The sequence below is a fragment of the Mytilus trossulus genome, chromosome 6, assembly GCF_036588685.1.
Source record: "Mytilus trossulus isolate FHL-02 chromosome 6, PNRI_Mtr1.1.1.hap1, whole genome shotgun sequence".
Classification (NCBI taxonomy): Eukaryota; Metazoa; Mollusca; class Bivalvia; order Mytilida; family Mytilidae; genus Mytilus; species Mytilus trossulus.
In genome coordinates, this window is record NC_086378.1 from 80,179,346 (window position 1) to 80,194,479 (window position 15,134).

At 30.5% G+C, this 15,134-nt stretch overlaps 1 protein-coding gene across 1 annotated transcript in view; it reads left to right on the plus strand.

Annotated features, from left to right (window-relative positions):
* Positions 1–6,054, plus strand: part of LOC134721966 (ubiquitin carboxyl-terminal hydrolase 10-like) — a 38,652-nt gene extending 32,598 nt beyond the window's left edge. The window contains exons 12-15 of the mRNA XM_063585319.1: positions 77–169; positions 736–880; positions 2,314–2,379; positions 3,218–6,054. Coding sequence (XP_063441389.1) covers positions 77–169; positions 736–880; positions 2,314–2,379; positions 3,218–3,405 — 492 coding nt within the window. The 3' untranslated portion in view covers positions 3,406–6,054. The remainder of the gene's footprint in view (positions 1–76; positions 170–735; positions 881–2,313; positions 2,380–3,217) is intronic.
* Positions 6,055–15,134: the final 9,080 nt, after the last annotated feature.

Here is a 15,134-nt window from a genome sequence, read left to right on the forward strand (position 1 = left end):
AAGTATTCTTTATAACAGTATATTCTCAAAACTTTTACTGTTTATGCACTAATTAATTTGCTTATCTGTTTTGTAGTCTGAGAAAGTATGCACTGTACGTGAGGCATTAGAGAGGATGGTTAGTAAGGAATCAGTCAGTGGTTTCACATGCTCTAAAACAAATGCAGAGGTAAGTTGGCGTAAACAGGAGTGGAAACATTATCTACAAAACCCTGATTATCATAATAATTGAAGCAAGTAAAATAGCAGAGAAAAAGGGCCATCAATAGAGGAAAAAGAATCAAACAATATCAGAGAAATATAGAAACTGTACTGTTATGAAATATCAAGGCAATTTTTTTTACCAAACTAAAATCTCAAAATGGATTGTTGCACAGAAAAGGCAGCTTTAAAGCATTATTAACTGTATGTTTTATTGACTAATTGTTCTAGTCATAACAAAGAATTAACTTGTATTTAATTATTTTATATGGAAACCGTTACAATTCTTGGTTCAATTTATTCAAACTTTTCAAATATTTTGAACAACTGATCAGATAAATAGATAAATCAGAAACAATTTTCTTTACAGGGTGTTTAGTATTTAACTGTCAGAATTTTTTCAATATAAGTTTATTTGAAGGAATATAAGATTACTCATTTGTATGCATCCTACTTCCAATGATATTAACAAATAAAAACAGAAAGTATAGCTGTTCATATTATCTAATCTTAATTGGTATATGTTAATTTCAGATGGAAATAACGAAAAAACTGACAATAGAACAGTTACCTCCTGTTCTCATCTTACATTTGAAATGTTTTGTTTATGACAAAGATGGTGGAAGTCAGAAACTCCTAAAAGATGTTAACTTTACTATTGATCTGGAAATCACAAAAGGTTGGTTTTATTGGAGAGGACATTTATTTTTTGAAATACTTAGGCTTTTCTTCCTCAAGCATAGATTACCTTAGTTGTATTTGGCAAAACTTTTAGGATTTTTTGTCCTCAATGCTCTTCAACTTTGTACTTTATTTGGCATTTTTAACTTTTTGGGATTCAAGCATCACTGATGAGACTTTTGTAGACGAAACGCACGTCTGGCGTATATTCTTATTTTAGTCCTGGTATCTATGATGAGTTTATTTATACCATGTAGTGATTTAATTTTTAGAAGATTATTTAACAAGGAGGGGGTATTAACAAATGTCAAATGTACTCAGCTTTAAAGTTATCAAATATCAGTGTCCAAAAGTTATCAAATATCAGTGTCCACACTCACAGGCATTTCAGTTACATATTGTTATTAGAGCTAAGTTCCTAATGCTTGTCAAATAAAACTTTGGTTGTCTTTTGCTTGCTTTATTGTGTAGAAGTCTACTTGAGGTGGTACCCAACACCTTCATTAAGATTAATTTGGCTCGTTTAATTTTCATAAAATTTTGGCAAAGTATTTACTTTGACCCTTTAACAAAAATTCAAAAAATTTGAACCAACCAATTTATCAGAAAAAATTACACTGGTTATATAGCAGTTTCACAAATACTAATATTGATCATTGAGAAGCTTTATATTCCCTTCAAAATGCAATGTAATTAAAACATTTAGCTGATTTTACAGAGTTATCTCCCTGTAGTGTTAAGTACCACCTAAGCTTTGTTATAAAAAAAACCATCTTCAAATCTAAAAGTTAAATCTATATATTATTTTAAAATTTGATTGTAACTTATCCCAATCATAGTTGTACAACATACAAACAAAGCAAGCAAGGTAACTAAAGTGTTGCTCTACATGAAATCAGCTGTAATGTTATTGATAGATTGATAATAACCTTCTTAGTCCTGACTTTGTGTAGTAACTTGTTACTGAAACATTGCAAAAAATCTCCCTATTTTTAAGATAATTTTAGTTCTATAAATGCAAAACTTTAAAAAAAAAAAAAAAAATGGTATCATACTCACACACACTAGCTTAAACAAGTAAACAAGCAATAACTTGAATTATTGTGTTCCATTCCTTGTACAAATACAATTTTTTTTGCAAGAAATTATGAAAAAAACAGCATTAATTATATCGAACAGTGGTCATTAAAACCTACCAAAGCTTGTTATATTTATGAACAAAGTTTGATCCTATATAGCATGGACAAATGTTTGCTGAATAAATACTTAGAATAAAATTTAGTGTCAATATAATGTAAAATTGTCATGTGTGGATCTTGAAATATTTGGTACAATAGATATTTTATAATTGCTGTAGAGGAATGGACATTAACTTTATCTAAAAGAATTTTGAATACTTGTATACATATGTATTTATATTTTTTTTTACAGATTTGCTTTCTCCTAGTGTAAAAAACAAGTACCCTAACTATTACAGACAATATAAATTATTTGCAGGTAATTTATACAACAATCTTAAGAACTTTTCAGAGTATATATTTAAATAAGTAAACAAAAAATTAAAGTATTATATTTTAATTTAAATCGTTTACAAAAGTGGAATATCAAAATAATGATTTTGGTCAATATTTTGATAAGGAATCAATTAAATAAGAATTTCACCCAATTCTGTGGTCATGAATTTTAAAAGCTAATATAAAAAAAAAATGTGGTTTGATTGCCTATGAGACAACTGTTCACAAGAGATCAAATTGACACAGACATTAACGACTATGGGTCTCCGTATGGCCTTCAACAATGAGCAACGCCCAATTTAACATAATGAAACCCATACCCAAATAATGTCCTTTTATCTATTCGATAACACAGTTACACAATGAAATAAAATATACACTGTCAATATAAAAATAAAGAAGATTTAGTTTGATTGCCAATGAGACAAATCTCCACCAGAAATCAGTGTGGCCTTCAACAATGAGCAAAACATATACAGCATTGTTAGCTATAGAATCTCTGAAATAAAAAATGTAAAGCTTCAAACAAGAAAACTAATGGCCTGATTTATGTACAAAACAATGAACAAAAACAAATCTGTAAAACAGCAATAAACAACAATCACTGACTTGTTTAGACATTTATTATCAATGCACATGTATAAACATTTATGTCACTAAATTTGAATGTCATCGGTGAGTCTTACAGATTTTTTTTAGACGAAACAAGCATCTGGCGCATTTACAATATTTTTTTTCAATCCTTGTATCTGTGATGAGTTTATTTAATACAGTAGAACAATGTTTAAGTACCTGACAATTGATTTGGTTTTGTTTTCCAGTTGTATATCACCATGGTAAGAAGGCTACTGGAGGACATTATACCACAGCAGTGTTCCATCCTGCTATCAATAGATGGGTGATCTTTGATGATAGCAATGTTAAAATTGTTCCAGTAACAACAGTCTTACAGTTCACTGCCCCTCGTGTTCCATACCTCTTATACTACAGACGACTTGATTCACACTAAAATTACCTCCATCATAGAAAACAGACTAATGTTATCTTCAATATAAGAGTGTTTGTCTGCATTTATAGACCTTCAATTTTGTGAAGTTACGAAGATATATTTTTCTTTAATGAAGAATTTGTCATCAAATTATGCAGTCATTACAATTTTAGCCTATGGCTATAATAATATACATAAGTCAATTTAAAATGAAAATATGTAAAATTTTGATCACAAATTTGTGTAGTTGTATAGAATTGACTTAAAAATGTTGATGCGTGTTAAAGTCTTTGTTGAGTTATTTAATTGTTGCTGTTTGTATTGTATATATGATATATATATAGTGTTGATTATATTTTTGTATGATTATTGTGTTAAAAAAGATCTTCATTATTTTTTGTAAGCATTTAATTTCCTTCCTTAAAAAGGTTGTACAGAAAAATAGTTTTATTTTACACTTCATGTAATTCTTGAAAATAATCCTGTTTTTCAAATGCACATACTGATAAAATATTTATTGAAATGAATTGGTTAAATTTAGTTTGAGGAAATGCCAAATTAGAGTTTTAACCCAATTTCATGGTCCACTGAACATAGAAGATTATAGTACGAATGGGGCATTCGTGTACTATGGACACATTCTTATTTTTATTGTTCAGTGATTAAGAAGCGTGATATATTTGAAAGATTTATTGAAATGATATTATAAACAATGAACATGCACAACTATATTAAGGTGGGAAAAGGTTGATTACTCAAAAAAAATCATATTTGTCCCTAGATTATTATTTTTTACTGGTTCTGAAAGCTTGTATTGGTCAAGCAGATAAGATGAAATACCCTTTTGACATCTTAGAGCTTTTTTCTTGGTTATTCACTAAGTAGTAATTAGGATACTGTAAGAATCACATATTTGTGTGTTATTGTTTTGATTTTGCTATTTGAAATGTATAATAGTTTGTGGTTTGCATGTGATAGTCCTACAGATGCATTTTCACATTTTGAGATGGTGTTTAGTTGTTTATTGTTGACTGATTCTTTGAATTGTGTACTTCCACGTAATTATCTATTAAATCATATATGTTTTAGTTCCACATTTTAGAAAGAAATTAGCAAATTTCAAGTAGATAGTAGTCTGTCCATTAAAAGGGATGACAGTTCAATGGAATCCATTTTGATCAGCAGATGAAGATAGGAGTTTAAATTTTGCTTATTGTAGTTAATTTATTTCTTTTTCTCCTTATCTCTTTAATTTATGTTTTGTACATTAAGTGCTATTTATGTGTGTTATGGAGAATTTCCACTGTTTTATTATTTATGATCTTAGCTATATGAACTTTAAAGAAAGCAAATTCTTTAGACTTTTTTAAATATTTCTTGAAATTATTTTTTGTTAGTTTATTAATTTCAATAAAAAATATGCTTGCTTTGCATAGAAACATGCTAGCTATTGGTACATGTGCTTTCCTGAAAGGACTAGACTTTGTTTGAATCATGAATGTATATTAAATGCATAAAATGAATGATGAATGAAGTCAAACATTTTTGTAAGATAATCATTTCATAATCCACCACATTGTCAACTAAAGTGCTATGAGTATCCAAGTATGAAGTAGCTTCACAACTTCTGAAACCATTGAAAACCGTATGAAATATGGGTTCAATATGCCAAATTGATTAAATTTAAAAAAAAACTTCATTTAAAAAAATAAATGGATAACATGATCCTATGTGTAATTTCTGTAGTTAAATGATTTAGTTTAAACCATATTTACTGGCTTGAACAGCTGAACAGTAAATGCATATTAGAACTTAAGATAAATTCACTTTACAGTGACATCAAAGTTGTTTATATTCACAGTATATTTCAATATCATTCTATTTGATATGACAAAAAGGTTACATGTTACAATGAATGTGCAGTTTGAACGTGTTTTATGTATCTGAGCTAATTTGTCTATCGAACTATGGCCTACATTTGTTATTTACGAAATATGGATTTACCTTTACTTGTTTCGTAATGAAAAACAGGGAAAATAAACATTTGTAAATATTCCATTTTCAAAATAAATCTAGGGTTTTATAATTGCAATAAGCAGATGATGTTTTGAATTTTGTTCTGTATTATATGTTACAGGATGTTGTGAGAATGTCTGTGGAAGCAGAGCTTGTTATGGTTTGTCTTGGTCTTTATAATTCTATTCTGGTCCAATACAGGAACCATAACTCTGCTCTATTACTGTACTTTACATACAAATTCTGTGTTTTAGTCATATTTTTGTGTGAAAATGAATTCAGTCCTTTAGGGATATAAATAGTTTTACTGGATCAGGACTTAAACAATGTTTTATTCAAATTAAAGTTTCTTTATTATGATGGGTAAAATAAAATGAAATATATGTACAAATTTTGAACGAATTTTTACCAAAAGATAATTATTTTTTAGAAAAATTTGTTTCATGTTTACAAATCACATAAAATTTAGTAACTTTGTGAGTATTGGACAATTCAAGCAATTGTATTTCCAAGATAAAAAATAGCCTTCTGTCAATTACATAAATTGTTTCATCTGTAATGGTATAAGAAACAGATAAGAATTATGAAGCTGGACAGTACCAGTGTGATGTGCATATATCTTATAATTATTAATAATAAAATGCATTGAATTCATCTTGTTTTTATGAATCTCTCCTGTGTGAACATTTTTTCCTAGATTATGTTGTTCACTTAGAATGCAAAAAGAGAAGAGCCTACTGTCCAAGTGACAACTGACCAGATTATAACCTCTCTCCATGTGACAGTATTAGATTGTTTAAAGTTGTCCTGTTGTCACAGAACTGTTATGGGATTTTTTAGTCCTCGTAAGATTTCAACAAAAAGCATGTGCATGTATAGCTCAATATGGAAAGATGTAATTTGGTTTTCTCTGTAAACAAAAATTATTCATTTATTTCCAATTTGGTCTCCAGATAGACAGGTATGCTCCTACAAGGAAAGTACATGTTCACAACAATCAAATTTATTAAATTTAACTGGAAAATGGTGTTTGTCACATAACATTGCAAGTAGATGAAAATGATGTTGATAAAAGGTGTTGGATGTCCAGTGGCAAATAGAACATGCAATCAGGACAAGAAGTTGTCATTGTAAGATGAATGTGAACCCTGCTTTGTACTAAACAGACACACTTACCTGGATTTTTAATGTGCTAATTCACAAGGTAACTGTCTACAAAAGACAAACATACAATCCTTCCATTCAACAAATATAGTTTTAAGAAAAACAGATAAAACACAAAACTTAACACTGAGCAATGAACCGTGAAAATGAGGTAAAACATGCAAGACTGACATGTGCATCATAAAATAATCCATACACCAAATTTATTTTACCTATTGCACATAGTATTTAAAAAAAAGACCAAACCTCAAAAACTTAATTTTGACCTCTGAACCATGAAAATGAGGTCAAGGTCAAGTGACATATACACCTTACACCAAATATAGTATAAGAAAAAATAACTTAAACCACTAAACCATGAAAACAAGGTCAAGGTCAGATCACACATGTCAGTTGGACATGTACACCTTACAGTCCTTTCATACACGGAATATACTAGACATATTGCTTATAGTATCTGAGATATGGACTTGACCAACAAAATTGTGAAAATGTAATCGTTAAGCTATTTGTTGGAAAGAAGAAGAATGATTCTGCTACATAAATATGGGCTTTTTTGACAATACAATGTACAGATATTGGGTACTAGCATCATTAAGTCGTGCTAAATTACTGAAATCTGTCACATAAACTAATTGAATCAATTGAAATAGACACTTGAGTGTTTAAAAAGTGTCTAAATATTTCGTTATGAACATAAGAATTGAGGCCAAAATCGACTCTTACCGGACCTACTCCTTTGTATGATTCATTGCATAAGAACAAGGTGCACTTTTTGTCTAACTTTGCACTGAAAAAAATGTAAGACTTCTTTTTTATTTTATATTTTAAAATTGAAAAAAGGCAAGATAAAAAACCAAAAGTTTTACCCATGACAACTAAAAGCAGTTGTGATTTCCTGAAAAATACCTTATTTGTGTTTTCGTGACAAATAAAAAGATTTTGATCAATTTCTGCAAAAAAGAGTTAATGCAAGTACCAACTAAACAATTTACAGAACATAGATCAGCTATATTTGGTGTACATTTCCAATCATTTCCGTTTCCAGAAGTTATACAAAACAAATGAGGATCACAAATGCATTCAGTTTGAAAATGTTCTATAGAAATAACCCAATAAATCAAGATTTTTAAGGGAGAAAATACCCAGTACTAATGACCCAATAATAAAAAGGCATGGACACTTATCTTTTCGTACATTTCAACGACTGTTCATGATAGTGTTATCTTATATTAAGGTTCATGTGGACCCTATGGCTAAAATGGCCGTATCATCACCTCAAAATTTACTCTGAGTACAGACAAATCAGTGCATCTGTAAAAAAAAATCAGGCATAGCATGCCCTAGATAAATGAATTTTAAGTATGTTTTATGTTTTAGAAAAATAAAAACTTACCAGGATTTTGCCGTGCACTTTTTTTCATTCCTACAGAAGGTGCCAAAATAAACTAAGTTGGGAAACTGGTTTGAGAACTTCCCCACAGGTAAAAATTAAAGTGAGCATTTTTAATTGACATGGACATTAGATGGACAATAGATACCTGACAATAATTGGTTATTTAAACTGTGGACCATATCAAGGTAAACTCAACTGTTTGTTAATTTTATCATCTTCTGCAGAGACGAAAAAAGTGTACGGCAAAATCCAGTTAAGTTACGAATTTTCTAAATCATACAATGCATTTGAATTCTATTTATTTAGGGCATGCTATGCCTTAAAACTTTTCCATGTGCACAGGTTTGCTGGTACTCAGAGAAAAATTTGAGGTGAAAATACGGCCATTTTAGCCATAGGGTCCACATGAACCTTAAGGTTTATGATCCATTCTGCAGCCATGTAATTACGAAAATTTAAAACTGCAATAGTATCAAAACAGCAAAGCAAATAAATAGTAGAGATGGGCCATTGTGTACATTTACTAAGGGGAAACTTAGTGCAAAGCATTATTATTCATTGTTTTATTGCGTTTAATAAAAAAAAGGGGGGTTTTGTGGCAGATAAAACCAAATTATTGTAGAAAATCCACAGACGTTAATTCAGAGAATTCTGTTATATTAAAAATTAAGAACATTGATGAGTTACTTGTTTTTCTATGATGTGCTAGCGTTTATTGTTGGCATCTTTCTTAACCTTTAAATCACAAAATTCCTCGAGCTGAGTCACGAAAGTCAAACGCACCCTAAACTTGTTTTAAAAGAAATCATTGTTAGCAGCTGCACTGCATGCAATAATCTTCTATCTATCGAATTTTTAAATATGAGAGTTCAAGGGCAAAGGCTGTGGATTTTCTATCAAATTTCTGTATGTTTAGCATTGAGTCAACGGAAGGGTACATAATCATTAAAATCCTTGATAAAAATCGCAAGTTAAGACACGGAATACGTGCATAAATCCGAAACCGATTCATTTTAGTCATTGCCCATAAACTTCCGGTAAGTTGGAAACTTTTTTGTGGATAGTTTTTTTTCAAACTATATAAATTAATACTTTAAGGTAATTTTGATTCGTCACCAACCCCCGGTAACTAATTAAAGACAAAAGGATCATGGTTTGACTATGCACAGTCGTAAATCTACAGCCAGTACTAAGTAGTCAAAAATGTTACACATTTATTAAAATTTGTAAATCCCTCTTTTTTAATTAAGTTTATATCGCACTTGTTTTTTGTCCGAATTGAATGACATTTTACCATTAATTACAGAAAAAATTCTGTAGTTTCTTACGAAAATTATGAAATGTTTAAGGAAATCACTGCTTAAAATACAGACATGAATTTCTGCACATTGTATGTAAGTAGGAAATGACACATACATGACATAATTTATGATATATGACCTTATAATTTTAAAGTTGACTTATTCACATGAAATTATGATTTAACATTAATGCCATTTTCTAAAATTATTTCATAAGGACTATAAAATTCCATAAACATTAAAGAGTTTAAAATTTTACGCAGGCATGAATAGTTTTCAACAATATTTCATCATAATATTTTTCATAAAAAAGTTATGACTCAATTTAGATTATTATCCTCATAAATAAACAATTAGATTTCCATCCAGATTATTTCTTGCTTTCTCTGACTTTTAAATCGTAGTAAATCCTTTTATCACTATTTTACCATTTTTTCCTAGAGGTCTTGTTGATAATTTCCTTTCTCAGCCGAGTCAAGTGATAAAAATTAATCCTTAGAAACTAAGGGGACACACAGTGTTGCTAATGAAATTGACATGAAAATAAAACGCTTTCATAGGTAAAATAGCGATAAACAGATTATCATTGGTCATCTCAACTCAATTGCTTTTCTCTCTTTCCCTGTACCGACTTTTGACTCAGAAGATTATATTTTTCGACAGAAGTTACCTAGAACATCCTGGTACCAAGTCAAGTTAGAGCAACATATAGAAGTAACACCAAGCTTTTAATTTGTACAATTCTTAGGAAAAATATACTGCTTCATATTTTCTATACTCGACTAACTCATCGGAAAAAAGTAAAATTTCCCCTCAAATTACACTGATAAAATGATTGATTTTACTTACTTTTGGATGCTCTTAATTGACCTAGTATCAAAATGTCGTAGGTAACCTTTTGAAAATTTATATAAACTGGAGTCAAACGTCGGTCATATGAAAATAGTAGTTTGATTTCGTGTGTAATTTAGTCAAGACGCCATCTAATTATTAATCGAGTTGACCTTTAAAATCATCTGATGACCATATAAGCAATGTAAACATAAATAAAGATATAAATAGAATAAACAAATTTGTGCTGTCAGATGATTCTAGGTCTTTTTAATTTCATATTATAGATGAAAAAATAAATGTTTATCATCGTTTTTACCTGTATGAAAATGATATTTTGTGGATAGAATTAGTCATTCAAATGATGTACCTTTGTTTCACTTTTATTAATGTTGACATTCTGTTCCTTTAAATAACTCTACACATACTATTCAGGTGTTATTCACCTCAAGCTAAGGGGACAAATTAAAATTCACATGAATACGGATTCAAGGAGGTAGAATTAATCACTTGCAAGTGAATAATTCATAATCAATGTTTTTAAACATATTTTGTCAAAATTGAACCATACTGGCTGCTAAAAGGGAATAAATAATGTTTTATTTTGTGCTGCATTTAGGTATATTGATATAGTAAAGCCAGTTAGTCATTTTGATTTGATTTAATTTAATTTGTTAGTCCTAGTATACAGTTTCCTTTGTACATCCAGATATTGTAGGAGCATGAGCTCTATATTGCACTTTAGTCATGTTAGTCTAATGAGATATATAAGGGACTGTAACAACAAAATCATTCCTACAATACAACACATACAAGCAATACAGGGCTGCCAAGCCTCACACAATTAGAGTGAGACTCACACATTTCCATGCTTATTTGGCAGCATTTTCCTTTGATCTTTTATGTTTTTCTCTTTGATAATTTCACAATTTTGGCCAAATCTCACCTTTTGCTTCATGAAAACTTGGCAGGAATGGCAACACAAAGCATCACACATGACTTTTACAATACAAACATAATAAAGCACATAACTTGGAATTATTATTAATTATGGAACTTGCATAATTTCTTGTGCCTGAAATTTTTAATAAATTCCATGTTTATTCTGTACTTTTATGTACTGTGCCGTGCACAACACTTTCTGAAAGTGTTATGAACCGCTTAAAACATTAAAATACCAAATAAACATGGAATTAAGTAAAAATTTCAAGCACAAGAAATTCTGCAAATTCAATAATTAAAAATAATTCTAAGTTCAAATAATCATATGATAATAGCCTGTTACATACACAATCAATATAAAAAAAAACAAAGCAACATAAGTATATAAAACATTTAAAACAAAAGATATGAGTACAAAGCACACACAATATTAGAGACAAGAAACATTTACAAATACATGTAAAACATGTACAAACAATAGAAGCAGAAGATACTGATCAGTCAAAATAAATATTTTGGTTTACCAAAACTATACCAAAGGGAATTACGGTAATCAAAGAGACTTGGTAAGTAGGTAGGCATTTTCCATTTTCTTTTTTTGGCAAGGGGAAATTGAAGTGTCAAATATTTTTTTTAATTTCTTGCCTATCTGATTATTTAAAAGAAAACTTGTTCATATCAGGGCAAGAACAGATTTTGAGTGGGCAAATATTTTATAGATAGGTAGGGTTAACTTAGGCAAACCCACTTTTTTTTCTTTTTAGCTCACCTGGCCCGAAGGGTCAAGTGAGCTTTTCTCCTCACTTGCTGTCCATTGTCCATCATTGTTGTTGTCCCGCAGCGTCTGTTAACTTTAAAAAAAATCTTCTCCTCTAAAAATACTGGGCCATATTTAACCAGACTTGACCATAATCTTCATTGGGGGATCTTGTTAAAAAATGTGTCCAATGACCCGGCAAGCCAACCAAGATGGCCACCATGGCTAAAAATAGAACATACAGGTAAATTGTAGATTTTGGCTTATAACTCTGACACCAAAGCATTAATGCAAATCTGACATTGGTAGTATTGTTTATCAAGTCAAGATCCATCTGCCCTGCAATTTTCAGATTAATAGGACGACCGTTTGTTTTGTTGTTGCCCATGAATTGGTAATTTTAAGAAAATTTTGCTGTTTTTGGTTATTATCTTGAATATTATTATAGATAGAGATAAACTTAAAACAGCAATAATGTTCAGGAAAATAAGATCTACTGATAAGTCACATGAGCAAAATGGTCAATTGAACCTTAAGGAGTTACTGCCCTTTATAGTTAATTTACCAATTTTAAGAAAAATTTTACAAAAATCTTTTTTCTGAAACTACAAAGACAAAATGTAACCAAACTTGTCTGGAATCATCATACATTTTTCATAAGACTGTTGGCAAAAATGTTCATCAGATTTAGATATATACCTGCCCTGAAATTTTCAGACAAATCTGACAACTAGTTGTTGGGTTGCTGCCCCACAGTTAAGTAATTTTATGGAAATTTTGCAGTTTTTTGCTATTATCTTATATATTATTTTAGTATACATCTAATGATATCTTATACTATAAATTATGATTTTAACCTTATTTTACATGATTTTGAAAGCATCAGTAAATACAGGTGAGCTACACAGGCTCTTTAGAGCCTCTAGTTTTATATGGCCTTAGTATAAGCATTTGCAGCACATTTTTAACATTTATGATTGAAGGAATAGAGCTTATTCATTAAAGGTAATTGATAGAGGGTTGCTGTGTAGGATTAAATAGTGTCCCCGTGAAATGGTGTTCCATTGACAAAATTTCATGGTTATGACATGTGAAAGGGACGCTATTTAACCAAAAGTTCCAAATAGTGAAGTTGAGATGATCCCTTTGTAAATTTTATGGACGCCATCACGAGTTGGTTAACCGTTATGGAATAACCGTTTCACAAATGATATCGCATATGTTCCTTATGTCGTAACTACAATCACCTTCCCTTTCATGAATGTGACCTACTGAATTAGACTATTTATTTGGTGGGGTTTGTGTTGTTTATTCTTTATTCTAATATGACGTGCTTCTTTCGCTTTGTAAACAACACTGTGATAAAATTCTCGATATATCTATACTTAGCGCAGACTCCGTGGTGTACATAATAATGGCTGTTACAATACACTTCCCACGTAAATCCACATGTATTGAAACCTATTTACAAACCCTTTGTCAATTTAATTGTTTTAAAAATTGCAATTTAGAAAAGACAAAATCACTTTTATTCTTATTCGGATGCATAATAAAAAGAAGTTCTGCATAAGAGCTCGGAGAAACCAACAAAATAAAAATAAAATAAAATTCCGCGAAAGTCTATTAATGTTTTTGGCGCATTTAAGTCATTTCAAAACATGACGTCATACAAATGAAAACTCTAGAGTTGAACGTTTTCTGTTCCGTTAACTATTGACATGTCGTTTACTATTGTATTAAAATTGATTATCAAGGTAGGTTATGTTTGATTTTCTATTCTATTGCATTATTCGCATATGTACTGATTTCAGCAAGTCAACATGGCGGCTCATTGGTTACGAAATGTCAACTTTGGATTTGACGGTAGCTCACGGGAAAAACATATAAATCAACATGACAATTGTTGGTTTTGAGAATGAAACATATTTTTTTTCAGCGGTTGTTCACGAAATAATCCGTGCAAGCTACGGATCTATCAAAATGATGAGCTTTATCTAACAGGGAGTAAAAAGGAACAGTCATACACACAGATTTACCCACCCTCGCTTCAGTTTTTTTAATGATCGTATTTGTCCTATTAGAATCGAAATAATTCATGGAAGCCATAGATTATTGGAAATTTACACATGGCCTGGGCTGTGATATTCGTTGATTTTATCCCTCGCTAACGCTCAGGATAAAATTCGAATATCACGGCCCAGGCCATGTGTAAATTTCCAATAATCTATGGCTTCCATGAATTATTTCTTAAGTTTTCTATGTTGTGTCATGTGTACTATTGTTTGTCTTTTTCATTTTTGTGGAGCCTGCAACTTTTGTTGCAGAAAGCTAGACAAAGGAATAGTGATCATCAGGCGGCGGCAGCTGCATTAGCTAACTTCATAAAAGCTTTATATTTTAGAAGGTGGAAGACCTGTATGCTTCATACTTAGTATATAGATGCCTCATGTTACGAACTTTCTGTCAGTCACATGTCCAATGTCCTTGACTTCATTTTCATGGTTCAGTGACTACTTGAAAAAAAATTATTTTTTTTTGTAATGTTAAATTCTCTCTTATTATAAGTACTAGTAATAGGATAACTATATTTGGTATGTGCGTACCTTGAAAGGTTCTCATGCCTGTCAGACAGTTTGCACTTGACTTTGACCTCATTTCATGGTGGTCAAGTCCATATCTCAGATACTATAAGCAGTAGGTCTAGTATATTCAGTGTATGGAAGGACTGTGAGGTATATTTGGTGTATGGAATGATTGTAAGGTGTACATGTCTAGCTGACAGGTGTCATCTGACCTTGACCTCATTTTCATGGTTCAATTGTCAAAGTTAAGTTTTTGAGTTTTTGGTCTTTTTTTCTAATACTATTTGCAATATGTCAACTATATTTGGTGTATGGAAATATTTTATGATCTATTTGTCAGTCACGGAGGTTTTATTTGACCTTGATCTCATTTTCACGGTTCATTGCTAAGAGTTAAGTATTTGTGTTTTTGTCTGTTTTCTTAATTTATAAGCAATAGGTCAACAATAATATTTGTGTAGATGAATTGTTAGCTGTACATGTCTGCCTGGCATGGTTCATCTGACCTTGACCTCATTTTTATGGTTCATTGATCAATGTTTTGTTTTCTTGGTTATTAAAAGTTGAGTTTATGTGAGTTGTAATAAAGCTTTATATTTAGGACTCAACATAATATCAATGATAAGTAAAGAAGGCGAGACATTTCAGCGTGTGCACTCTTGTTAGCCATGGCGTTGTCAGTTTATTTTAGATTTATGAGTTTGACTGTTCCTTTGGTATCTTTCATCCCTCTTTTATAGAATTAAAAGAATAAAGCACAA